This window comes from Schistocerca piceifrons, chromosome 2, assembly GCF_021461385.2.
Source record: "Schistocerca piceifrons isolate TAMUIC-IGC-003096 chromosome 2, iqSchPice1.1, whole genome shotgun sequence".
Taxonomy (NCBI): domain Eukaryota; kingdom Metazoa; phylum Arthropoda; class Insecta; order Orthoptera; family Acrididae; genus Schistocerca; species Schistocerca piceifrons.
In genome coordinates this window covers 419,470,293-419,497,585 of record NC_060139.1, presented here as the reverse complement: position 1 = coordinate 419,497,585, position 27,293 = coordinate 419,470,293, and the positions used below count along the sequence as shown (strand labels likewise).

At 39.0% G+C, this 27,293-nt stretch overlaps 1 protein-coding gene across 1 annotated transcript in view; it reads right to left on the bottom strand.

Annotated features, from left to right (window-relative positions):
• Positions 1-13,107: 13,107 nt before the first annotated feature.
• Positions 13,108-27,293, bottom strand: part of LOC124777567 (dihydrodiol dehydrogenase 3-like) — a 49,522-nt gene continuing 35,336 nt past the window's right edge. The window contains exon 7 of the mRNA XM_047253023.1: positions 13,108-13,304. Coding sequence (XP_047108979.1) covers positions 13,262-13,304 — 43 coding nt within the window. The 3' untranslated portion in view covers positions 13,108-13,261. The remainder of the gene's footprint in view (positions 13,305-27,293) is intronic.

The window sequence follows — 27,293 nt, the reverse complement described above, 5'->3', positions numbered from 1 at the left end:
GCTACAGCTTAAACACTGCCTAACAACCACCAATAGAAACTATAGTAATGAAAATGTAAATCATTTTCTCCATTACTTGAGCAAGGAAAGCTGGGAAGAGATTTATAACTGCGAACACACAGATGGAAAATATAATAACTTCATTAACAATTTTGAACTGTGATTCCCTCCAATCCAGAGGAAAACATACACAAGGAAAACAAAAAATAAATGGATTACTCCTGGTCTTCTGGTATCTCCAAGAAAAAGAAAAAGATTACTGCACAGATTGTACAAACAACTCACATCACCAGAATTTGACTGTTGTAACAAAACCTATAAAAAGATAATCAAAAATGTTTTCAAACAAGCAAAAATAATGGAAAATGACACATACATAAAAAATTCCACCAATAAGACGAAAGCCATATGGAATATTGCCAGGAAAGAAACTGCAGCAGAACAGATAGACTTCTATAACATTAACTGCCTAATGGAGAACTCAACTGTGATAACTGAACCTACAAAAATTGCAAATAAATTTAATTCCTACTTTACACAGATAGCTGAACATCTTATAAATCAAAATTTACAATGTACTCCTATACATCAAGCCAGATGTACTATAAATAACAAATCTATTTTTCTATACTCTACCAATGAAAAGGAAATACTTATTATAATCAAAGAACTGAAGCCCAAATTTTCTGTTGGTACTGACAAATCCCTGACTATATCTCGAAGAAATGTGCTCCCCTTATAGCCAGTCCACTTGTCAACATCTGTAACTGGTGTCTATCAGAAGGTGTGTTCCCAGAAAAATTGAAGATAGCAAAAGTAAACCCCTGTTCAAGAAAGGGATACAAACAGAAGTATCAAACTACAGGCCAATCTCACTATTATCTGGTTTTTCCAAAATAATTGAAAAAATCTATTATAAAAGAATAATCAGTTTCATAGAAAAAATAATTATTTCTCAAATACTCAAGAGGGATTCCGAAAATCTAAATCTACTGAAACAGCTATCTTTGCATTCCTAAACGAAGCCTTAAATGCAACAGAGAATAAAGAACATATCTCAGCCATATTTCTAGACCTCTCTAAAGCATTCGATGTCATCAATCACAACATCTTGCTTCAGAAACTTGAATCTGTAGGTATTAGGGGCCCGGTCTATGAATGGATAAAATTACATCTCCAAAACAGAGAGCAATTAGTTGAGCTTACTATCCAAGAAGGGAACAAGATGAAGTCCTACTGCTCAGAAAAGCAGAGCATCAAGTATGGTGTACCACAAGGCTCCATTCTAGGACCAGTTCTGTTTGTACTCTTTGTAAATGACTTGGAACCAACTAGCCCATGCCATAATTACATAAAATTTGCAGATGACACAAATGTGATAATAAAAGGAAGGACCAAAGAAGAATTACTACATGAGATTAAAAATTGTACCACCCACATTACAGACTGGTTTTCTGGGAACAACTTAGTAATAAACACAGACAAAACAGTTACAATGCATTTACACACAGTGCAAAAGAAATGTTCACTAGCACCAGATGTATAGTTGTTTACTAGAACTCTCAAAAATATAAGCTCTACAAAATTTCTTGGGATATGGATCCAAGAAGATCTAAGGTGGGTCTAATATATCAAATACATTACAAATAAATTAAATACCATTTGCTACACTATCAAAATACTTTCTGATTGCACATCGAAAGAGACACTAAGAGATGTATACTTCGCCCAGGCAGAATCCTTACTGCGATATTCCATAATCTTTTGGGTAAACACACCTGATAGCAAAAGTTGTTTTATATGCCAGAAGAGAATTGTAAGAGCCATAAAAAATGCTGCATCAAGAAGCTCGTACAAGCCCTTACTCAAGAAACTATGTATCCTTCCACTACCATGTCTGTACATTTTACAAGTAATCATATTTGTAAGGAATCTTAGAAAATAGCAACAATCTCGTGTCAACTAACCAGAGTATCCAAATGTATAACACAAGGAGATAGCAGGACATACATGTTCAATATGCACACACAACACTAAAAGAGAATGGACCGCTGCAAACAGGAAACAGACTATACAATAAGCTACCTACAAACATTAAAACACTAAAAGACACTTCAAAATTTAAAACTGCTGCCCATAAATATTTATTGCAAAAATGTTATTATAGTATAGAATAGTATTGAATTACTTGGGTTAAATATAATGTATGGAAGCTGAACCTTCAGTTGTGATAATTTTAAGCCTAAATCAATGTAAATATTGTTGTATGATTTAAAAACATTTATTGTAAATCACAATGACTTGTTCAATATCATATTGTATACCTTGTACAACAAATTATCGAAAGGACTAATAAAAATGTAATGTACTTGTGGTAAAACTAAACAGAGAGTGGATAACACAGATATTAAACTTGCTTATGCTATGAGGTGTGTGGGCAAAGGGTACAGAAGTGCACAAATTTAATGTGCTCTTGCAGACTTATCTCGCCCTACAAGGTTTGACAGGCACAATAAAATTATTCTACAGACTTTAAAAGAAGTATCAAATGATAGTATGAAAAATGCTGTACAGGGAAATGTAGACACGAATGACAGCAATACATGTATGTCTGCAGCCCTGCATGCATCCTGGCAATGAAAAGGCCATAGTTCCCTAAATGGTGTAGTGACACCTACCTACATGCACTATGGTAAAGTCACTGATGTGGAATGTATTACCAAGTACTGTCATGGCTGTACTAGTGGAACTGAAAATCATAAATGTTTGATTAATGGTAGTGGTTTTAATGAAGGGATGGAATCTGAAGGTGTTGTGAAGATACTTCACAGGTCAGTGGAGAAATATGGTGTGGTTTATAGATCTTACCTGGGAGATGGAGACTCAAAAGGGTACCAGAAAGTTTGTGAATCCAGATCTTAAGCTGACACAAAAACTGAAAAAATGGAATCTGTTGGACATGTCCAGAAAAGGTTGGGTACAAGATTGAGGAATTTGAAGGGAAAGAAATTAGCTTATGATAGGATAGAGGATATAAAATGTAGACTGGCAATGGCAAGGAAAGTGCTTCTGAAGAAGAGAAATTTGTTAACATCGAGTATAGATTTAAGTGTCAGGAAGTCGTTTCTGAAAGTATTTGTATGGAGTGTAGCCATGTATGGAAGTGAAACATGGATGATAACTAGTTTGGACAAGAAGAGAATAGAAGCTTTCAAAATGTTGTGCTACAGAAGAATGCTGAAGATTAGATGGGTAGATCACATAACTAATGAGGAGGTATTGAATAGAACTGGGGAGAAGAGGAGTTTGTGGCACAACTTGACTAGAAGAAGGTATCGGTTGGTAGGACATGCTCTGAGGCATCAAGGGATCACCAATTTAGTATTGGAGGGCAGCGTGGAGGGTAAAAATCATAGAGGGAGACCAAGAGATGAATACACTAAGCAGATTCAGAGGGATGTAGGCTGCAGTGCGTACTGGGAGATGAAGAAGCTTGCACAGGATAGAGTAGCGTGGAGAGCTGCATCAAACCAGTCTCAGGACTGAAGACCACAACAACAACAGGTGCATCAGTGGATGTAGTCAACTTACGGAAAGAGACAGGTTGCAGTATTATTTTGGACAAGCCATAGGACAAAATAAAAATGACCTTGAGGGAATGATAAAGGCAGTATGGGCTGCCTTCCATATATCCTCCACAGAATGACAACCCATGTCATGCACTCTCTCCACCTGGCAGTGATTCATGGTGTGGCTAGCAGAGGGCTCAAGGTGAGACCTACAACCATTAACATTATTTGCCATTTGCTATATTGGAAGTTATATATATATATATATAAAAAGAAAGATGATGAAACTTACCAAACAAAAGCGTTGGCAGGTCGATAGACACACAAACAAACACAAACATACACACAAAATTCTAGCTTTCGCAACCAATGGTTGCCTCGTCAGGAAAGAGGGAAGGAGAAGGAAAGACAAAAGGATATGGGTTTTAAGGGAGAGGGCAAGGAGTCATTCCAATCCCGGGAGTGGAAAGACTTACCTTAGGGGGAAAAAAGGACAGGTATACACTCGCACACACACACATATCCATCCACACATACACAGACACAAGCAGACATTTGTAAAGGCAAAGAGTTTGGGCAGAGATGTCAGTCGGGGCGGATGTACAGAGGCAAAGATGAAGTTGAAAGACAGGTGAGGTATGAGCGGCGGCAAATTGAAATTAGAAATTAGCGGAGATTGAGGCCTGGCGGATAGCGAGAAGAAAGGATATGCTGAAGGGCAAGTTCCCATCTCCGGAGTTCTGACAGGTTGGTGTTAGTGGGAAGTATCCAGATAACCCGGACGGTGTAACACTGTGCCAAGATGTGCTGGCCGTGCACCAAGGCATGTTTAGCCACAGGGTGATCCTCATTACCAACAAACACTGTCTGCCTGTGTCCATTCATGCGAATGGACAGTTTGTTGCTGGTCATTCCCACATAGAACGCTTCACAGTGTAGGCAGGTCAGTTGGTAAATCACGTGGGTGCTTTCACACGTGGCTCTGCCTTTGATCGTGTACACCTTCCGGGTTACAGGTCTGGAATAGGTGGTGGTGGGAGGGTGCATGGGACAGGTTTTACACCGGGGGCGGTTACAGGGGTAGGAGCCAGAGGGTAGGGAAGGTGGTTTGGGGATTTCATAGGGATGAACTAAGAGGTTGCGAAGGTTAGGTGGACGGCGGAAAGACACTCTTGGTGGAGTGGGGAGGATTTCATGAAGGATGGATCTCATTTCAGGGCAGGATTTGAGGAAGTCGTATCCCTGCTGGAGAGCCACATTCAGAATCTGATCCAGTCCCGGAAAGTATCCTGTCACAAGTGGGGCACTTTTGGGGTTCTTCTGTGGAAGGTTCCGGGTTTGAGGAGATGAGGATGTGGCTCTGGTTATTTGCTTCTGTACCAGGTCGGGAGGGTAGTTACGGGATGCTAAAGCTGTTTTCAGGTTGTTGGTGTAATGGTTCAAGGATTCCGGACTGGAGCAGATTCGTTTGCCACGAAGACCTAGGCTGTAGGGAAGGGACCGTTTGATGTGGAATGGGTGGCAGCTGTCATAATGGAGGTACTGTTGCTTGTTGGTGGGTTTAATGTGGACGGACGTGTGAAGCTGGCCATTGGACAGGTGGAGGTCAACGTCAAGGAAAGTGGCATGGGATTTGGAGTAGGACCAGGTGAATCTGATGGAACCAAAGGAGTTGAGGTTGGAGAGGAAATTCTGGAGTTCTTCTTCACTGTGAGTCCAGATCACGAAAATGTCATCAATAAATCTGTACCAAACTTCGGGTTGGCAGGCCTGGGTAACCAGGAAGGCTTCCTCTAAGCGACCCATGAATAGGTTGGCATACGAGGGGGCCATCCTGGTACCCATGGCTGTTCCCTTTAATTGTTGGTATGTCCGGCCTTCAAAAGTGAAGAAGTTGTGGGTCAGGATGAAGCTGGCTAAGGTAATGAGGAAAGAGGTTTTAGGTAGGGCGGCAGGTGATCGGCGTGAAAGGAAGTGCTCCATCGCAGCGAGGCCCTGGACATGCGGAATATTTGTGTATAAGGAAGTGGCATCAATGGTTACAAGGATGGTTTCCGGGGGTAACAGACTGGGTAGGGATTCCAGGCGTTTGAGAAAGTGGTTGGTGTCTTTGATGGAGGATGGGAGACTGCATGTAATGGGCTGAAGGTGTTGATCTACGTAGGCAGAGATGCGTTCGGTGGGGGCTTGGTAACCAGCTACAATGGGACGGCCGGGATGATTGGGTTTGTGAATTTTGGGAAGAAGGTAGAAGGTAGGGGTGCGGGGTGTTGGTGGGGTCAGGAGGTTGATGGAGTCGGGTGAAAGGTTTTGTAGGGGGCCTAAGGTTCTGAGGATTCCTTGAAGCTCCGCCTGGACATCAGGAATGGGATTGCCTTGGCAAACTTTGTAAGTAGTGTTGTCTGAAAGCTGACGCAGTCCCTCAGCCACATACTCCTGACGATCAAGTACCACAGTTGTGGAACCCTTGTCCGCCGGAAGAATGACGATGGATCGGTCAGCCTTCAGATCACGGATAGCCTGGGCTTCAGCAGTGGTGATGTTGGGAGTAGGATTAAGGTTTTTTAAGAAGGATTGAGAGGCAAGGCTGGAAGTCAGAAATTCCTGGAAGGTTAGGAGAGGGTGATTTTGAGGAAGAGGAGGTGGGTCCCGCTGTGACGGAGGACGGAACTGTTCCAGGCATGGTTCAATTTGGATAGTGTCTTGGGGAGTTGGATCATTAGGAGTAGGATTAGGATCATTTTTCTTCGTGGCAAAGTGATATTTCCAGCAGAGAGTACGGGTGTAGGACAGTAAATCTTTGACGAGGGCTGTTTGGTTAAATCTGGGAGTGGGGCTGAAGGTGAGGCCTTTGGATAGGACAGAGGTTTCGGATTGGGAGAGAGGTTTGGAGGAAAGGTTAACTACTGAATTGGGGTGTTGTGGTTCCAGATTGCGTTGATTGGAATTTTGAGGTTTTGGAGGGAGTGGAGCTGGAAGTGGGAGATTGAGTAGATGGGAGAGACTGGGTTTGTGTGCAATGAGAGGAGGTTGAGGTTTGCTGGAAAGGTTGTGAAGGGTGAGTGAGTTGCCTTTCCGGAGGTGGGAAACCAGGAGATTGGATAGTTTTTTAAGGTGGAGGGTGGCATGCTGCTCTAATTTGCGGTTGGCCTGTAGGAGGATGCTCTGAACAACAGGTGTGGATGTGGGAGAGGAAAGATTGAGGATTTTTATAAAGGATAGGAGTTGATGGGCGTGTTGATTGGCTGAGTGGATGTGTAGGTGAAGGATTAGGTGGGTGAGGGCAATGGATTGTTTGGTTTGGAACTGGTATAGGGACTGATGGAAAGAAGGGTTGCAGCCAGAGATGGGAACTTTAAGTGTGAGGCCTTTGGGGGTGATGCCAAATGTCAGACAAAATAAAATATGGGAGTGTAATCTGGCTAGGGCGAAGGCATGTTTGCGGAGGGAATGTAAATAAAACTTAATGGGGTCGTTGTGAAGGTGTTGTGAGGGTGACATGGTACTAGAAGGTGGAAAGTGGAACACGAGGCTGAAATGAAAATGAAAATAAATATGAAAAAATGTATGGGGAGAGATAAAGGTAAAATTAGAAAGCAAATGGAGATCTGGTGTGAAAAAAGGCGAAAAAGGGTTGGTTAGGGCTGGGCTATGTTGATCCTGTGGTGAACTTGTGTAGGTAGATAATGATGTGCATAAAGGTTAGGTGGTTGTGTTGCCGCCAAAACACGTTAAAGGGTGGAGAAATTCGGGAAAATTTCGAAAAAACTACGTGAGGATGTATTAAAAGGAGTGGTTTGGTGGTGGCAGATTATGGAAATGAAGCTAACAATTGTTTGATGAAGAAATAATGACGTTAAAACCTGTGGGAAGCGGCTAAAAATGATCGGTGATGTGAGAAAAACGGAAATGGAAATCGGCTAAAAATGATCGGTGATGTGAGAAAAACGGAAATGGAAATCGGCTAAAAATGATCGGTGATGTGAGAAAAACGGAAATGGAAATCGGCTAAAAATGATCGGTGATGTGAGAAAAACGGAAATGGAAATCGGCTAAAAATGATCGGTGATGTGAGAAAAACGGAAATGGAAATCGGCTAAAAATGATCGGTGATGTGAGAAAAACGGAAATGGAAATCGGCTAAAAATGATCGGTGATGTGAGAAAAACGGAAATGGAAATCGGCTAAAAATGATCGGTGATGTGAGAAAAACGGAAATGGAAATCGGCTAAAAATGATCGGTGATGTGAGAAAAACGGAAATGGAAATCGGCTAAAAATGATCGGTGATGTGAGAAAAACGGAAATGGAAATCGGCTAAAAATGATCGGTGATGTGAGAAAAACGGAAATGGAAATCGGCTAAAAATGATCGGTGATGTGAGAAAAACGGAAATGGAAATCGGCTAAAAATGATCGGTGATGTGAGAAAAACGGAAATGGAAATCGGCTAAAAATGATCGGTGATGTGAGAAAAACGGAAATGGAAATCGGCTAAAAATGATCGGTGATGTGAGAAAAACGGAAATGGAAATCGGCTAAAAATGATCGGTGATGTGAGAAAAACGGAAATGGAAATCGGCTAAAAATGATCGGTGATGTGAGAAAAACGGAAATGGATTTTTTCATATTTATTTTCATTTTCATTTCAGCCTCGTGTTCCACTTTCCACCTTCTAGTACCATGTCACCCTCACAACACTTTCACAACGACCCCATTAAGTTTTATTTACATTCCCTCCGCAAACATGCCTTCGCCCTAGCCAGATTACACTCCCATATTTTATTTTCTCAGGCTTGTCTGACATTTGGCATCACCCCCAAAGGCCTCACACTTAAAGTTCCCATCTCTGGCTGCAACCCTTCTTTCCATCAGTCCCTATACCAGTTCCAAACCAAACAATCCATTGCCCTCACCCACCTAATCCTTCACCTACACATCCACTCAGCCAATCAACACGCCCATCAACTCCTATCCTTTATAAAAATCCTCAATCTTTCCTCTCCCACATCCACACCTGTTGTTCAGAGCATCCTCCTACAGGCCAACCGCAAATTAGAGCAGCATGCCACCCTCCACCTTAAAAAACTATCCAATCTCCTGGTTTCCCACCTCCGGAAAGGCAACTCACTCACCCTTCACAACCTTTCCAGCAAACCTCAACCTCCTCTCATTGCACACAAACCCAGTCTCTCCCATCTACTCAATCTCCCACTTCCAGCTCCACTCCCTCCAAAACCTCAAAATTCCAATCAACGCAATCTGGAACCACAACACCCCAATTCAGTAGTTAACCTTTCCTCCAAACCTCTCTCCCAATCCGAAACCTCTGTCCTATCCAAAGGCCTCACCTTCAGCCCCACTCCCAGATTTAACCAAACAGCCCTCGTCAAAGATTTACTGTCCTACACCCGTACTCTCTGCTGGAAATATCACTTTGCCACGAAGAAAAATGATCCTAATCCTACTCCTAATGATCCAACTCCCCAAGACACTATCCAAATTGAACCATGCCTGGAACAGTTCCGTCCTCCGTCACAGCGGGACCCACCTCCTCTTCCTCAAAATCACCCTCTCCTAACCTTCCAGGAATTTCTGACTTCCAGCCTTGCCTCTCAATCCTTCTTAAAAAACCTTAATCCTACTCCCAACATCACCACTGCTGAAGCCCAGGCTATCCGTGATCTGAAGGCTGACCGATCCATCGTCATTCTTCCGGCGGACAAGGGTTCCACAACTGTGGTACTTGATCGTCAGGAGTATGTGGCTGAGGGACTGCGTCAGCTTTCAGACAACACTACTTACAAAGTTTGCCAAGGCAATCCCATTCCTGATGTCCAGGCGGAGCTTCAAGGAATCCTCAGAACCTTAGGCCCCCTACAAAACCTTTCACCCGACTCCATCAACCTCCTGACCCCACCAACACCCCGCACCCCTACCTTCTACCTTCTTCCCAAAATTCACAAACCCAATCATCCCGGCCGTCCCATTGTAGCTGGTTACCAAGCCCCCACCGAACGCATCTCTGCCTACGTAGATCAACACCTTCAGCCCATTACATGCAGTCTCCCATCCTCCATCAAAGACACCAACCACTTTCTCAAACGCCTGGAATCCCTACCCAGTCTGTTACCCCCGGAAACCATCCTTGTAACCATTGATGCCACTTCCTTATACACAAATATTCCGCATGTCCAGGGCCTCGCTGCGATGGAGCACTTCCTTTCACGCCGATCACCTGCCGCCCTACCTAAAACCTCTTTCCTCATTACCTTAGCCAGCTTCATCCTGACCCACAACTTCTTCACTTTTGAAGGCCGGACATACCAACAATTAAAGGGAACAGCCATGGGTACCAGGATGGCCCCCTCGTATGCCAACCTATTCATGGGTCGCTTAGAGGAAGCCTTCCTGGTTACCCAGGCCTGCCAACCCGAAGTTTGGTACAGATTTATTGATGACATTTTCGTGATCTGGACTCACAGTGAAGAAGAACTCCAGAATTTCCTCTCCAACCTCAACTCCTTTGGTTCCATCAGATTCACCTGGTCCTACTCCAAATCCCATGCCACTTTCCTTGACGTTGACCTCCACCTGTCCAATGGCCAGCTTCACACGTCCGTCCACATTAAACCCACCAACAAGCAACAGTACCTCCATTATGACAGCTGCCACCCATTCCACATCAAACGGTCCCTTCCCTACAGCCTAGGTCTTCGTGGCAAACGAATCTGCTCCAGTCCGGAATCCTTGAACCATTACACCAACAACCTGAAAACAGCTTTAGCATCCCGTAACTACCCTCCCGACCTGGTACAGAAGCAAATAACCAGAGCCACATCCTCATCTCCTCAAACCCGGAACCTTCCACAGAAGAACCCCAAAAGTGCCCCACTTGTGACAGGATACTTTCCGGGACTGGATCAGATTCTGAATGTGGCTCTCCAGCAGGGATACGACTTCCTCAAATCCTGCCCTGAAATGAGATCCATCCTTCATGAAATCCTCCCCACTCCACCAAGAGTGTCTTTCCGCCGTTCACCTAACCTTCGCAACCTCTTAGTTCATCCCTATGAAATCCCCAAACCACCTTCCCTACCCTCTGGCTCCTACCCCTGTAACCGCCCCCGGTGTAAAACCTGTCCCATGCACCCTCCCACCACCACCTATTCCAGTCCTGTAACCCGGAAGGTGTACACGATCAAAGGCAGAGCCACGTGTGAAAGCACCCACGTGATTTACCAACTGACCTGCCTACACTGTGAAGCGTTCTATGTGGGAATGACCAGCAACAAACTGTCCATTCGCATGAATGGACACAGGCAGACAGTGTTTGTTGGTAATGAGGATCACCCTGTGGCTAAACATGCCTTGGTGCACGGCCAGCACATCTTGGCACAGTGTTACACCGTCCGGGTTATCTGGATACTTCCCACTAACACCAACCTGTCAGAACTCCGGAGATGGGAACTTGCCCTTCAGCATATCCTTTCTTCTCGCTATCCGCCAGGCCTCAATCTCCGCTAATTTCTAATTTCAATTTGCCGCCGCTCATACCTCACCTGTCTTTCAACTTCATCTTTGCCTCTGTACATCCGCCCCGACTGACATCTCTGCCCAAACTCTTTGCCTTTACAAATGTCTGCTTGTGTCTGTGTATGTGTGGATGGATATGTGTGTGTGTGTGCGAGTGTATACCTGTCCTTTTTTCCCCCTAAGGTAAGTCTTTCCACTCCCGGGATTGGAATGACTCCTTACCCTCTCCCTTGAAACCCATATCCTTTTGTCTTTCCTTCTCCTTCCCTCTTTCCTGACGAGGCAACCATTGGTTGCGAAAGCTAGAATTTTGTGTGTATATATATATATATATATCGATCTTAGCGACACAAGATTGTTAGAGAAATGTTTATATGGTAGTACTCAAAATCCAAATGAAAGTTTCAACAATTGTATATGGGAATGGGTACCAAAAACTGTAGTAGTAGGACTAAATACTTTGAAAATGCGTGTGCTAGATGCTGTTCTATGTTTTAGTGATGGTGCAGTGTCAAGGCTTGATGTTATGGAACTGATGGGAGTGACTGGTGTATTAAATATGCGTAGACCTCTAACAGCCATTGACCAAAGGAGACTCTCTGAAGCAGAAAAATCAGTGTTGGAAGCCACCAAAGAAGCAAGAATGAGAAGAAGAAGTGTGAAAAAGAGAAGTGTAGAAGAACAGCACAGGAAACAAGATGAATATGGACCTGGTATGCATTAGTGGCATGTAAGTTTAATAGAAAAGCAAGTTTTAATTGTAACTTGAATTTCCCAAACGTTAAATTATTTCATTTTCTGGTACACTGTGACAAAAACTATTAAAGATAGAGAGCTGAGATTTTGTATGGTACTGTCTTAAAACATGCTTAACTATAGAGTAGGCTACTCTAGTGACTTAAGTGTTAAAAAAAATGCTTTTTTTGAAGAAGAACTCTGAAGTCATTCCCAAATTTTTTTATAATCATACTTAAAAATGTTTTGTACCACAATTTACGACAACACCACCTTGTCAATAGATTGTGTTAAGGATAATACTGTAAAGAACTTACAGGAAAAAAATAAATCTACTTTGTTTGAATTTTGTGTAGTGTGTACCTATGATGAACATAAATAATTAGCATGGTTTATTTCACAGTTAGGTTAAAAAATCGTATTATTTGAGTTAGGTTAAAAAATCGTATTCTTTGAGTTAGGTTAAAAAATCGTATTCTTTGAGTTACACTGTTTAGAAAACTGATAATTTTTTCAAGGTTTCCCCTGGTATTTATGGACCAGTCACCTTCAACACAGATGTTATGGAACCTCCACTGTCCGGTATTCTTAAAACTTGAGCTTAACAGGTGATAGTCCATATAAAAAAATCATTGAATTAAAATGTGGTTTTACTCACAAGCCCAAGCGAATTAGTGGGTGAGCTAGTACTTCATAAACTGCTGGCCTTTTTGTACATAGATTAAAAGAAACCCCAGTTCATCACTTCATCAAAACTATAAAACTATTTGAGCTGTACACATATGAGAGAGAGAGAGAGATGTAATTTATGATAATCATATATAATCATGAAAATCATACAAAGTATAAACAAAATTACATTCTAGAAAAAAAATTAGGACATGCACACCCGCAGATATATATCACAACAATATTAAAATCATACAAAGTGCAATAAAAAAACATTCTAAAAACATAGTAGGTGATCTGAAAATCAGAGTTCACAGGGGGCTTTGAAATTCCTTAAAACAGCCCTGGCTGTTTTCGGTAAAGTTGAATATAATGAATAATTTGTTTTTTGCTGTTGAGCTGCTACTGGGATACAGCTCCAATTGTAAACTTTGATACTTTATCTAGTTGTTGTTCTTTTGAGTAAACTGATCTCTGTTGCAAAGTCATGTAAAAAAACTGAGTACTTTGAGATATGAGCACTGCATATCCTCATGGATATGCTGCATGTAGCAGAACAACATATCTCATTATTGCCACCATAGGGTATTAAGAAAGATGTCCAATCATGACCACATTTAATGTTTCACGCTTCATGGTATGCATTATTTTACATTTCACAACTTATTGTTAAGAAATGGAACAAAATACAACAGTTGACTTTTATACCCAACAGAGTTGGAAGCAATGAAGATTTCTCCACTGAAATGAGCGGCTAGTATCTGTCAACAAATGGATTTTCTGGATGCCCGACATACCTGTCAAAATAAAAAAAGAACAATGTAATTAATCTAATGATTCATTAGATAAACTAATTAAACACTAGCCTGTAAACATCAACTTGTAGGTAAGTATGTGTAAATATTATAAGACATAAATACATGGTAGCAACACAAGATGAACATAAAAACTGCTCAGAAGTACAGTTGTGAAATAAATAAATAAATGTAACTGAATGACTTAGTGAAACAGATTACCAAGTGAAAATCTTAGGGATAAGTATAACTGTGTCCCTGATCACAATGAATACTATTAAGTTTTCATAGGCTATAATGTTGCATCTAGTTCATCTGACCCTGCTGCAATCAGTTCACATTCAGTCTATAGCTACTTATACCTTGTTGCTTCAAATAACATAAAATGCTCTCTTGTAACGATCTGGTAAACTAGTTTTATATTGAGATATGCTAGGAATGGTCAGATTTACTTCTGATCATATATCCCATGGATGGGCTGAAAAACTATCTCTTTTTAATAAACTGAAGCTTCCAGTGAATCCATTATCAAGCTGAGGTGGCGCATCTGGTAGAAAATTGTACACAGAAACAGAGATTTTGGTTTGAATCACAGTCTGTCATACAGTTCACATGTTTAATGGGATAAATTATGGCAGATTTTGAAGGAATCTCAAATAGAATAGTAAGAAGTGCATAAATAAAGACAATATATACCATGGAATTTATACAAGTCCATGCAAAAAACTTATCACATTTTCGTGAGGAGGTGGGAGACCTTAATTACTAGTTCTTTAAATAGTTCTGCTGTTATAATTGAACCTAGGTAACATAAACATTTATTTTTTTTCAGTAACTGTTAATATTTTATCATGAGTGAGAAGTGCAAGCTTTGTCGTAGGCTTGTGAGTAGTGGGTTACGGTGTGGGGACTTGTTCAACGTATTTTCTTTGGGGCAATGCAGTGGGGAAGCCAGTGGGTATCCTAGTGAGATCCTCTCCTCAGAATGCAGAATTTATAGTAGCAATAAGTTGGTAGAGGACCAGGAGCATAAGATCTGTGCACTTCAGGTGCAGTTGCATGACGCAAAGAAGGAACTAGAAAGGTTGAGGAGGGTGAAGGGTGCTGGGGAATGGGAACTGGCAGTTGGTAAGAAGGCAGCTAGGAGGAGGAGATATTCAGACAGTTGTACTTTGGGTATATGCAATAGATTTGACCAACTGTCGGAGGTGAGATGATGTTTGGTTTGTGATGATGTTTGGTTCGTGGGGTGCTCAACTGCGTGGTTATCAGTGCCTGGACAAATTCCCAAACTTTACTCTGTCGAATCTTGCCACTTTCAGGAATGATGACGAAATGATGAGGAGACCACAAACACCCAGTCATCTCGAGGCAGGTGAAAATCCCTGACCCCACTGGGAATCGAACCCAGGTCCCCGTGCTCAGGAAGCAAGAACGAGACCACAAGCTGCGGACTGTCGGAGGTGAGTGGAGAGGAGCCTCTTGTAAATGTAGGTGTAGGAAACCTGCAGCAGTCTTCAGCAGTTAGGAAGCTAAGGCAGTTGCAAATTCTAACAGAAAGAGGAGGGCTCTGCTGCTTGGTAGTCCGCGTGGTAGACGTGTGGGCCTTCAGTTGCAGAAAGTGATGGGGAATAAGTACCAGCTCACAAGCATTGTAAAGCCTAGTGCAGGGTTGTTTCAGGGGACTGTTAATGTAGGGGAGTTATGCAGGAATTTTACGAAAGAGGATCAGGTAGTGATTATGGGTGGAGCTAGGAATAGTCTTGATAGGAACAGAGAATATGATGTAGTTGGTGACCTGGCAAAGACAGCTACTCAAACTGATGGCATTAATGTTACAGTGTCATGATCGGCCTCATCTTAATGCTGCTGTTAGGCAAGTTAACATGGGGCTGGAGATGGCATTGATGGTGGAGGGCATGGCTTACATTGCATTAGTGTCAGTTGAGTATATCAGCAGGTCGGGATTCACTAGGCACGGCCTGCACCTCAATAGGTGACAAAACTTGTAGATGATAGTGTAGTGAGTGGGCGTGGGATCACTCATGGGAAAATTCCTGTAGTATTTGGTGTTAGAGCTGCACCTTTTTGATTGAAGTCAGCTGATATGTATACGTGTTTAAAGGAAGTCCCTCTAACAAAGGAACCACTTTCAGAGGAGATCAGATAACCAAGTAGAGAAGGAATTAGCATATTTCATCAAAATATAAGAGGTATTAGAGATAAAGTTAGTGAATTGCTTATAGACGTTGATTCTGACATTTTTTATATGTCGGAGCATCACATAAATAATTTGACAATTCAGGGGCTTCTTGTACCAGGATGCAGATTAGCTGGCTGTTTTCCAAGAAGTTCTTTGTGGAGTGGGGGAGTCACCATGTACATAAAATACAGTATTCCATTTGAGTCCATAGGCGTATCACGGCACGGCACTGCACTGAACGGGTATTTTAATGTTGCACAGGGGCAGTTGAATTTAGTGAAAGTAAATGTCCAATTGTTGTTGTTTATAGGTACGCTAACTCTGACTTCAGGGAATTTGTGCTCAAACTAGAGAGGTTCTTGGTTCACATTATAGGAAGTACCAAAAATTAGTGGTGACATCGGTAGTAATTTTATATGTGACTGTGCAAGAAAAAGGATGTTGGTATATCTCCTAAACTCATATGATCTGATGCGGATTGTGTTTTTTTTCCAACCAGTGTGCAGGGGAACAGTAGCACAGCCATAGACAATATTTTTATTCATTCTTCATTACTATATGGTATTCTGTTTGTAAAAGAATGAATGGCCTTTCAGACCATGATTTACAAATTTTAACACTAAAAGGCCTTTATACTCAAACAAATGTTTTATATAATTACAAACTATGTAGGAAAGCTAATCCAATGGCAGTAGAGAGTTTTTCAAACGTCTTTAAGGAACAAGAGTGGCAGGATGTTTATAGTGCCAATAACATAGATGACAAATATAACGCTTTCCTGAACACATTTCTCATGCTCATTGAGAGTTGCTTTCCATTAGAATGTTCTAAATGAGGTACTAGCAGTAAAAGGCAGTCTGAGTGGCCGACAAGTGGGATAAGGATTTCAAGTAGAACAAAGTGGGAATTATATCAAAATGTTAGAAGAAGTCACAATCAAGCTACAGTAGCCCATTACAAACAGTATTGCAAGGTGTTTAAAAATGTTATTAGGAAGACATAGAATATTTGGTATGCAAATAGAATAGCTAATTCACAGGATAAAATTAAAACAATATGGTAAATTGTGCAGAAAGTGTCTGGTGAACAGCACAAGGTTGACAATATAAAGTCAGTTCGTAGTGAAAATATTTCTGTTACTGATTAATCAGTTATATGTACAGTATTTAACAATAATTTTTTGAGCATTACTGGTGAATTAAATAAAATCTTAGTTTCTACAGGGGATCATATAACTCTCTTGGAAAATGTCTTTCTGAGATTGATGTCTGAAATACCCCTTTGTAATACTGGCAAGGGGGAGATTGAGTTAGTAATTAAATCATTGAACACCAAGGACTTTCGTGGATATGATGCAGTGCCTAGCAGAATATTAAAGTACTGCATTGCACATGTTAGCCGTGTATTTAGCCAATTTCGTAATTTTCCTATAAGAATGGTCAGTTTGCTGGACGATTAAAGTACTCGGTAGTAAAGCCACTTTATAAAAAGGGAGAGGGGATAATGTAGATAATTGTAGACCTATTTCTATGCCATCATTGTTTGCTAAAGTTATAGAAAAGGCTTTGCATGTAAGGAAATGATCATTTTATATCACATAATTTGCTATCAAATGTACAGTTTGGCTTTAGAAGTGGTTTAACAACTGGAATTGCTATATTCTCTTTTCTCTGGATAGATTAAACAAAAGGTTTCGAATCCTAGGCACATTTTTTTGATTTAACTAAGGCATTTGATTGTGTTGATCACAAAATATTGCTGCAGTAGTTTGACCATTATGGAATATGAGGAGTAGCCCTCACTTGGTTCACCTCTTACTTTAACAACAGACAGCAAAAGGTCATTATTCACAGTTTTGAGAACGGCTGTGATGTGGGGTCTGAGTGGGGCACGGTCAAATGGGAGGTGCCCAAGGGATCAGTGCTGGGGCCATCCTGTTCCTTATTTATATGAATGATATGCCCTGTGGTATTACAGGTGATTCTAAAATATATCTGTTTGCTGATGACACTAACCTGATAGTAACGGATGTTGTGTACAACATTGGCTCTGTTTCAAATAGTGCAGTTCATGACATCATTTCATGGCTTGTAGAAAATAAACTAATACTAAATCACACTAAGACTCAGTTTTTGCAGTATGTAACACACGGTTCAACAAAACCTAACATTTTAATTTCACAGAATGGACATATGATTAGAGAAACTGAACAGTTCAAATATCTAAGTGTTCAGATAGATAGTAAACTGTCATGGAAAGCCCATGTTCAGGAGCTTGTTCAAAGATTTAACGCTGCCATTTTTACTATTCATATGGTATCGGAAGTAAGTGATCATTTGACACGAAAATTAGTCTGCTTTGTGTATTTTCATTCACTTCTGTCATATGGTACTATATTTTTTGGGGTAACTCTTCCCATTCTCAAAGGTTATTTTTGGCTCAGAAACATGCAGTTCAGGCAATAAGTGGTGTAAGTTTGCAAATCTCTTGTCGACCCCTGATCACTGGTCTGGGTATTCTGCCAATGGCCTCTTTACTGTCGTTTCTTATTAATAATATCAGCTTATTCCCAAGAACTAGCAGCTTTCACTCAGTTAATACTAGGCAGAGATCCAATCTGTATTTGGATCACAATTCCTTGACTCTAGTGCAGAAAGGAGTGCAGTATACTGCTGCATCCATTTCCAGTAAGCTACTACAAGAATTCAAAAATGTTAGCAGTAATCTGTGCGCTTTCAAACTCAACTTGGATCACTTTTATTCTGTTGAGGAGTTTCTTGAAAAATTAAGCTGCTCCTATGTTATATTATTGATTGCGTTTACTTAAACTTATACCTTGTCTTTTTAGTGTTCATAAACAATTGATTTTATATGTTATTACTTTTATATTGTAATTTCATTTAATGACACATTCCATGACCTTGGAGATTTGCTCCTCAATTTGGCCCTATGGAACCAGACAAGTGAAATAAAATAAAAAATAAAAATTACAGAAAGCATCACGACAGCAAACACCAGACTATGTTATGCAAAGATAGAACAAAAATAAAGAACAACTCTTCTGTTGGAAACATTGGCTATGATACCAGAAATAACAGATGTTACACATTAGTAGTATTTACTAAAATGTAAGAACCTATTTTATCTTCAGCACACTCCTCCAGTGGAGAAACAAATACAAAATTGAGTTTCCAAGAGCAAATAATTGACCATGTTTTATCAAGGAATAGAAAAAAATGTATGGGGTGTAATGATCCCAAACTGTGTTAGAACTTAAAGTTATCATGAAACACAGTGAGATGGAGTTCCTCCATTCATTATCATACCACCCCTAGCATAAATAGACATTTTCTGTCTTTTCTGATACATTTTCTGCACATAATGCTACAAGCCATAGGTTTTCCATGCAGAAATAGATCAGGGAAAACAAAGGCTAAGTTGAATGACATATAGCTGATGAGCGATGTGGCTGTATAAGGTGAGTGAGATGTATGCCAGAAGGGATGTTGGAACAGCCGGGCCATGGTATTTGCCAACCAATTAATACCAATATCAGTCATGTTACTAACGTTTATATATTGTTTATAATAAGAAATACTCGTGACTTCTCACAAATGACATGTCATGTAAATGAGAATGAAGACAGTCATAGAAATAGCCTATGTGACACACTGTTACACCAAAAGAGAAATTTTTTATCGGAAAGATGGTGTCGCGTATAGAAGTGTGTGTAAATAGTTCCACGGTAAACGGCTACATATTGAGTATAAATTGTATTAAGTGCAATAACTGCATCACAAAAGGTATCAGGTTATGTGCAGTCTCGCAAAAATGGATTCATGCAAAGTGTGTTGCGGGAACGGAAGAATGGGACGCGAAATGTGACTGTGGCATGGAATGCTGCGATCTACTGACGGTAGCTTTGTCAAGACACAATAACTGCATAGAAGAAAGTGTTACTGCATCTTCAGCAGGACCTTGTGCTTGCAAATCATTATTTAAATAAGTTAGAGGAACTGATAAAGCAACGGAAATATGAGGATTTAAAAAACGAGTGTAATGAAAACATACCGGCAATTTTCGTTTCAAACAAAACTTCTGCTCGTAGTGGACAAAATCTTTCTGATGGTATGAAATCATCAGTAAATAGAGTGCAAAGAAAAACTGGTAATAAAGATACGACAGGACAAAATGTGAACTCAAAAAATAAGACAAGTGAAACTGAATCTAGATCATCTGTGTGTTCTAATGAGAGAAATGTTTCTTCAATGTGTACTATAAAACTGACAGAACGAGGGCACCTGGAGAACAACAAATATCAAGTCTGTGTATTAGGTGATAGTCATGCAAAGGGTGTGGCACAAATAATAAATGATCGGCAGTCCCAATTTAGAGTAACAGGCACTGTCAAACCTGGTGCTTCCCTTAATGAAATAGTAAATAATTGTGAAAACTTAGTTAAGACTGGAACATGCTGTGTGCTAATAGGTGGAGCAAATGACATATGCAAAAATGAAAGCCAACTAGCAACAAGGGCACTTCAAACAACTCTAAAAAAGTTGTCAGATCTAAATTTAAAGGTTCTCGTTGTAAGTGTGCCACATAGACATGATCTAATCGAGGAATCATGTGTAAACATAGAAATAAAGTCAACAAATAATAAATTTAGGAAGATCTGCTGTGCTTTTAAATTTGCAGCATTTGTGGATGCAAACAGCTCAGTGAGAAATCATTTCACGAGGCATGGACAGCACAGGAACTATTATGGAAAAAAGATGATGAGTGAAAAGATACTAGAAGAAATAAGCTGTATATCAATAGAAAAGTTCCCTAAAATCCCACTCCAAATGAGGGCAGAAGCAGAAGAAATGAAAACCTTAACAAGAGCAACAATTGCTGAAACACTAAAAACGTCAACATCTGCAGTAGTGAATATTAAAATGTCATCAGCTGCCACATCTAGTATAAACAATCAATCAGCATCATCCACTTCAAGTAGGAAAAGCAACAGAAACAAGAAACCTGTGGTACAACAGGATTTTTGGTATCCGGCCTTAATGAAAACTCCAAGTTAACAGTGTTAAACAAAAGGAGAAATGCCATCGGTGCTCACTCCCCTGTTCTAAAGATTATGACTCTAAATGTGCAGTGCCTCAAGTACAAATATTGTGAACTTGAAATAGCAGTAAGTAACACCCAACCTGATGTCTTGTGTATTACTGAACATTGGTGTAAGGACCATGAAATTAGTAGTATTTAAATTGGCAAATCATTATAGTAGGAAAATTGCAAAAAGTGGTGGAGTCAGTATTTACCTTAGACAAGAGTTAGAATTCAAAAAGAGATGTGAAGCAGAGAACTTAAGTATTGAAAAGTTTTTTGAAGCAGATGCTGTCCAGCTATATGGCCTGATGAAAAAAGACATAGTCATAACAGTGTATAGGTCACCATGTTGAAACATAGAAGTCTTTTTTGATAAATTAGAATTGTTGCTAAATACTTTTTACAAAAAAAGAAACTGTGATTATTCTTTATGGTGATTTCAATATTAATCTTCTAGTTGAAAGTTGACAAAAGAGACAATTTTTGGACATATTAAAGAGTTTCAACATGTCACCACACATAAACAATTCAACTAGAATAACAAATGCCTCCAATAGCCTCATAGATAACATTTTCTCAAATATGTCAGCAACTGACATAGATTTAGGATTGTCTGACCATAATGCTCTCACCATTGAAATCCCTTTAAGGTCAAAGGAAGATAAAGGTGTAAATAATATTTACAAAAGAAACTTCTCTGTGGACTGCTGTCATCAGTTCATAAGTATCTTAGAAAATGAAAATTGGTTAGATGTTATGAAACAGACAAGTACAGATGAGGTATATACTGTATTTGCATCGATTTATATGATGAACTTTGCAATGAGTTTTCCAAAGAAACTGACCAGAATCAAGTCTACTGGACACATAAAGTCAAGTTCTTGGATGACTCTTGGCATTAAGAAAGCATGAAAAAACTGAATTCAGAGTTGAGGGAGTGTACAGATACTGATTTTATAGAATATGTAAAAAGGTATAGGAAAATATATCGGGAGTAATTGCAAATGCAAAGTTATTAAGTAATGATATGGAAATAAAACAGTCCAGAAATAAAACTAAAATAGCATGGGAAATTGTGAGAAAAGAAACCGGGGTACCTATCAAAGACAAGGAAATTATTCTAAAAGATGAGGAGAATAAAATGGTAGATAAATATGCCATGCCTAATTATATAAATAATTACTTTTTAAATGTACCCCAGACATTAAGCAGGAATTTTGGAGAGCAGATTAAGATGGAAGCACTCAAGGCAACCAGCAGTATGATGGCAGTTCCAACAAACGAAAAGGAAGTTTTAAAAGTGATTAAAAGTCTCAAGTCCAAGATGTCAGCTGGAGTAGATGAGGTGCCAATAATACTTGTAAAGAAAACAGGTAATCTAATAGCAAAACCATTGGCGTACATAGCAAACTTGTCAATGGCTGAGGGTGTGTTTCCACAGAAACTGAAAATTTCTAAAGTCGTTCCCCTGTTGAAAAAGGGTGATAAGCTTAAAATAGAAAACTACAGACCTGTCTCACTTCTCCCAACTTTCTCTAAGGTTTTAGAGATACCAATGAAATATAGAGTCACACATTATCTTAATATCCACAATCTGATAAACACTAATAAGCATGGATTTCAAGCTGGGAGAAGTACCGAAACAGCTGTACTGGAATACACAAAAGAAATAATCACTAAATTGGAAGAGGAAGAAAGTGTAGTTGGGATAGATCTAGATTTGTCAAAAGCCTTTGACAATGTTGACCGCAGCATACCTTTGGAAAAGCTTGAAGCTATAGGTACCACAGGACCAGTAAAATAGTGTTTTGAGTCTTATCTGGAAAAGAGGAGGCAGGTGGTTGAAATTACAGCACTAAATATTAATCAAAAAATTAAACTAAGATCAGATCCAAGGGAGGTCACAGTAGGAATACCCCAAGGAAGTGTATTAGGCCCCTTGCTGTTCCTCATTTACATTAATGATATTCAGGTGTCAGAGAGAAAAGCTAGAATCATGTTATTTGCTGATGATACTAGTTTAATAGTTAGTGATATGAAGCAGTCATTGCACAGTACTGTGGACCATGTCCTACAAGATATACAAAAATGGTTTAGTGCTAACATGCTAACACTGAATGCAAAAAAACTAATTGTGTACAATATGGAAAAATAAGTGAACATGACAACCTAAATCCCACCATGGAGGGAAAACAACTTGAAAGAGTACAGTGTGCAAAATTCCTGGGTATGCACATTGATAAGAAGATTAACTGGAAGGACCATGTGGTGAACTTAGCACTAAAACTAAATTCAGCATGTTTTGTACTTACAATAATTTCAAGAGTTTGTAGTAATGACTGTACCAGATTAGTATATTTTGGCTATTTTCAGTCCATTGCATCCTATGGGATAGTATTCTGGGGAAAAACAAATTGTCGTCTAAATGAGATTTTCAAATTACAAAAACGCGCTATTCGGATAATGACCCAGAGCCCACCTCAAACACATTGTAGGCCCCTTTTTAAAGCATTGAAAATTTTAACAATTCCATCATTATACATTCTGAAATGTCTGTTGGTGACCAAAAGAAATCAGGACAAAATGAAAACCAATACAGACTACCATAATTACGACACATGGCAATGTAAAGATCTCCACATACAAGCTGTAACAAGGACCCGAAGTCAGAAACATGTATGTAATCAAGGCATCAAACTTTTTAATGCACTACCAAAACATATCAAAGAGCTGGAAAATGAGGATAAATTTAAAACTGTTGTAAAGAACCACATGCTTGGCAAATGTTATTGCAGCATAAGTGAATATCTATGTGCAACTGTATAAGAATATATGTTTAAGTTAATGTGACAAATGAAATTACATCAGTGAATATGTCTGTCAAGCACATAAGAAATTATGTTATAAAAACACTTATTAGTTGTATATTGTATTAGACATAAGATAGATTCACATGAATTCAGCACAGATAAAAATTTTGTAAAGATATTATATAGTTGTTAAAATGTACCCTGACAAATCCTATATCACAAATGTGATCATTGGGATGATAATAAATAAATAAAAAATAAAATAAATATTATAAACAAAAACATTTTACTGCCATGGTCGTAAGCCAAATCAAAGTCTGTCACACTTACACAAAAAGACTGGCATTTCCATAAGTAGTAGCTCATAATGTTGCTCGTTGTCAGTAACAACATAATTAGTTTGTATGAAAACGTTTTATTTCAAGAAATATTCGTGAATTAAGAGCTTTGTACACCGTGAGTACTACAAAATGGAACCCCCCTAATAGCTGTTTGTTTTACGATTGGCCTACATTGTTTGAAAGTGTTCATTTCTGTCTTTCTAAAGAATGTCTTATCTTTTATGAAAAACGTGTGACTCAAATGTTACTCCTATTCAAAATTATTGTATTTCAGAATTTTCAAATTTTAAAATGTAATGATGTCAAAATTACTCTGATAGTTTTGTTACTTCAGTTTTTCTGATTCCAAAAATGTGTAACTTTCCTAGAATAATTTAATTTAGTTTGTGAAGTATATCAATTAGAAAATTTGACTTTCCAGAGAATTTTTGGTGGGCTTTTGTAGAGTCCTGTGTGCACCAAAACTTCCACCCCATTAAACAGAACCATTATTTATACCAGTTTAATAGGATACAATTTATGGTTAAACATAAGTAATTTACTGCCGAATGTGTTTATATACTTTTTTACTTCTTCTAAACCTTATGTTAACACTTGGAATGTAATAGCCTTGTATTTTAACATTTTTGTAATATCTGACCTACTCACTTCTTAACATAAGAATGAGTCAGTCATCACCTATTGTCAGTCAATGAAGTACCTTTGTTAGTCTTTACCACTTGTAAAGTTTTGTTGGACCATTCAAAGCTTATGGAGTTTACCAATCTTTGTTGTTAAAGCTATATAATCCATTACAAGCAAACTGTTTATACTGTGTATAATAATAATAAAAGTGAATAAAAAGTAAACTTGACAGTGTTGTGTTAAATCATTACTATTTGTTAAAAGCATCTAATAGTAACCACAGGAACATCGGTGAAGATGAAAATCTATGGGACTTAAGAGGCATTAAAAAAGGTTGGTAAAGTTCCAACTGCAGGCTCATAAGATGAAGAGTAAAGCTAGATATTAATCTTGAAAGAAACGAACTCATCAGACAGGAAGGCTGAAAAACAAATTATGAGAATTTATTTAAGACTAGGCAGGTGCACCACTTTAAATAAGTAACAAGTATAGTGTCTCAGAAAAATTGAAATTATACAGACATTTTGTACATACAAAGTCAGTTTATAATACAGGTGCTTATGCAAACAGCAAAAGATGTTTCAGATGTGAAGAAAAGCTAAATAAAAGATAATCTCAAATAAAACAAGGCAGTTATTAAACAGAAGACAACTGTTTCAGTCAAATGATAATAGTAACTTAACAGAATATGCTACATTCAATGAAACTATAAAATGTCTTTCAGAGGGTGTGAGAAGCTATCATTTAAATCTGGTAAGTGTTTCAACTGAAAATAATGAGACTATGAAGAAGACCCAACAGAATCTTATGTTGGGCGGCAGATGGCACTATAGGTAACAACACAGAAAAAGTTTTGCAAAAATTCAAAGATTTTTTAAAATGTTTGTGAAGTTCAAGAGATGTATTGGAAACATAGGTAGTTAACAATGAAAATAACAGAATTCCAATACTGGTGTCCAGTAAAGTGTATGAAGACCTTTGAGGTATGCAAGTCTGGAGGTGAGGGTGTTTTAATAGAAATGTTTAAAGTTAAAAGCAGTGCAACATGAATGAAAGTCTAAGAAAGTATTTATGGAATGCCTTCAGAGGAATACAATGCAAAGAAAAGTCATAATTATGACTGAGACAAGGAATGGTTATGGAAAGTAATTGGTCGAATGTAAATTGGATCCAAGACTACACAGATAACTGAGAAATACAGGTAATCCAAAACATACCTTTTTACTGAAAACTGCAATTTACTGTATTTACAAAATGTGCTACACGCTACTTGTGAAAGCCCACTGCATTACTTACATATTATGTGTTGGAAACTGAAAATTCAATTGCAAAATTACACCACGCTCTATTTCAGACCACTTGCTTTGAATTTATGTTGGGGTAACAATCACCAAATTTTTCAGTCTCAGTTTTTGATTTAATTTACTAGAAGATGGTTGTTGTTTACCATGGAGTCACAACATCAGTATAGTCAAACAAATCTTGTTTTGCATACTCTAGTAACAGGTCACTGAATTTCCGTACCTCAGTGTGTGTGATAACGTGTTCCTCGATTGCCTTGTCTTCACACTCTTTTTTCACCATATCCATGGCTCATCACTCAGCTGCACAAATACTGGTCCCTAGGCATCACTATTTAACCATTGTCATCTATAGCTTCACCACCAGAAATTTGTTTACAAGATTGGTCAGACAGGTAGCAGTATCACATTCCTCACTACTATAGCCTTAAAGTAATTTTTAACGGAGGAAAGGCTGTTGCAATTTTCTTTGAGTAGTGTGCTATGGTTGTCATCATCATATTGACACAAGCCTTACAAATATTATGGATTCCATCAAGCACAATCAGGGATTTCCACAAACTAAGTATGTCTGAATCTTCTTGCACAATATGTTTCATGAGATTTGATTGATTATGTTGTTTCATGGCTTTTTTCACACCATGGCCCTTTGGCTGTATGACTGATGTAAGGAAAGGTGGAAGGCACTTCACTCCACTGTTGTAAACCAGTAGCCTACATCTTCTGCAGGATGACAAGGTGCATTATCCAGTAAAAGAATAGCTCTTTCAGGTAAACCTTTCCTCTCCAAATACATATGCACAGCAGGAACAAACAAACAATGGAACCAGACTCTGAAAATAGTACCGTCCATTGAGACTCCTTTCTGACGCAAGTGAAGTAAAGCTGAATGTAGGTATTTTTTATGTATCAATAACAAATCAATTCAGTTTGAATTTGCACAGTAAAGAGCAATAAGCCTTTGTTCACTCTTATTTTTTCGAGTAGCATGCATTTCAGGCTGAGAGGCTAAATTTCATGTTGGAATGCCCTTACATTACAATCCAGTTCCATCAGTATTGTAAATGTGTTCCATGGAAAAATTATTTTGTTTGATGTAACTGAAGAATCCCTCACAAATAGCAACAACTACTCCTTTGTTAATTGTATGTTAACTTTAAGTTGCTCTCCCTGAACAGCAATTTCTTGAATCCTGTAACATTGTTTAAATGAGTCAGCCATCTTTATGAAGCATTAAATTTTCTTCCAGCCTACACAGTTTCATTAAACTCTCTTTCTCTTTCTGTTAACATCAGACCTTAAACCAGAACCCCTTTTACTCTCTTCTTCTGGAACCATCACTGCATTGCTTCATCTAATTTCATCTCAATTACAGTTTTCAGGTATTAATGCTGTAGTGGTCTGGCATTTCTTTTTTTCTTTTAGCTTTTCACAGTTTGTATGCATTTTGTTACACCCCAGGGTAGTACCCTGGCAGATACTAAAAATTTGTCAAAGTTCTACCTTGGTACCCCCAGAAGCTGAACCGTCTATGTCAATGACCAATAGATTGCCGGCTATGGGGAAATGTTGAGTGAGTTGCGGCAGACACGGAAGCTTTTGCAGCATGG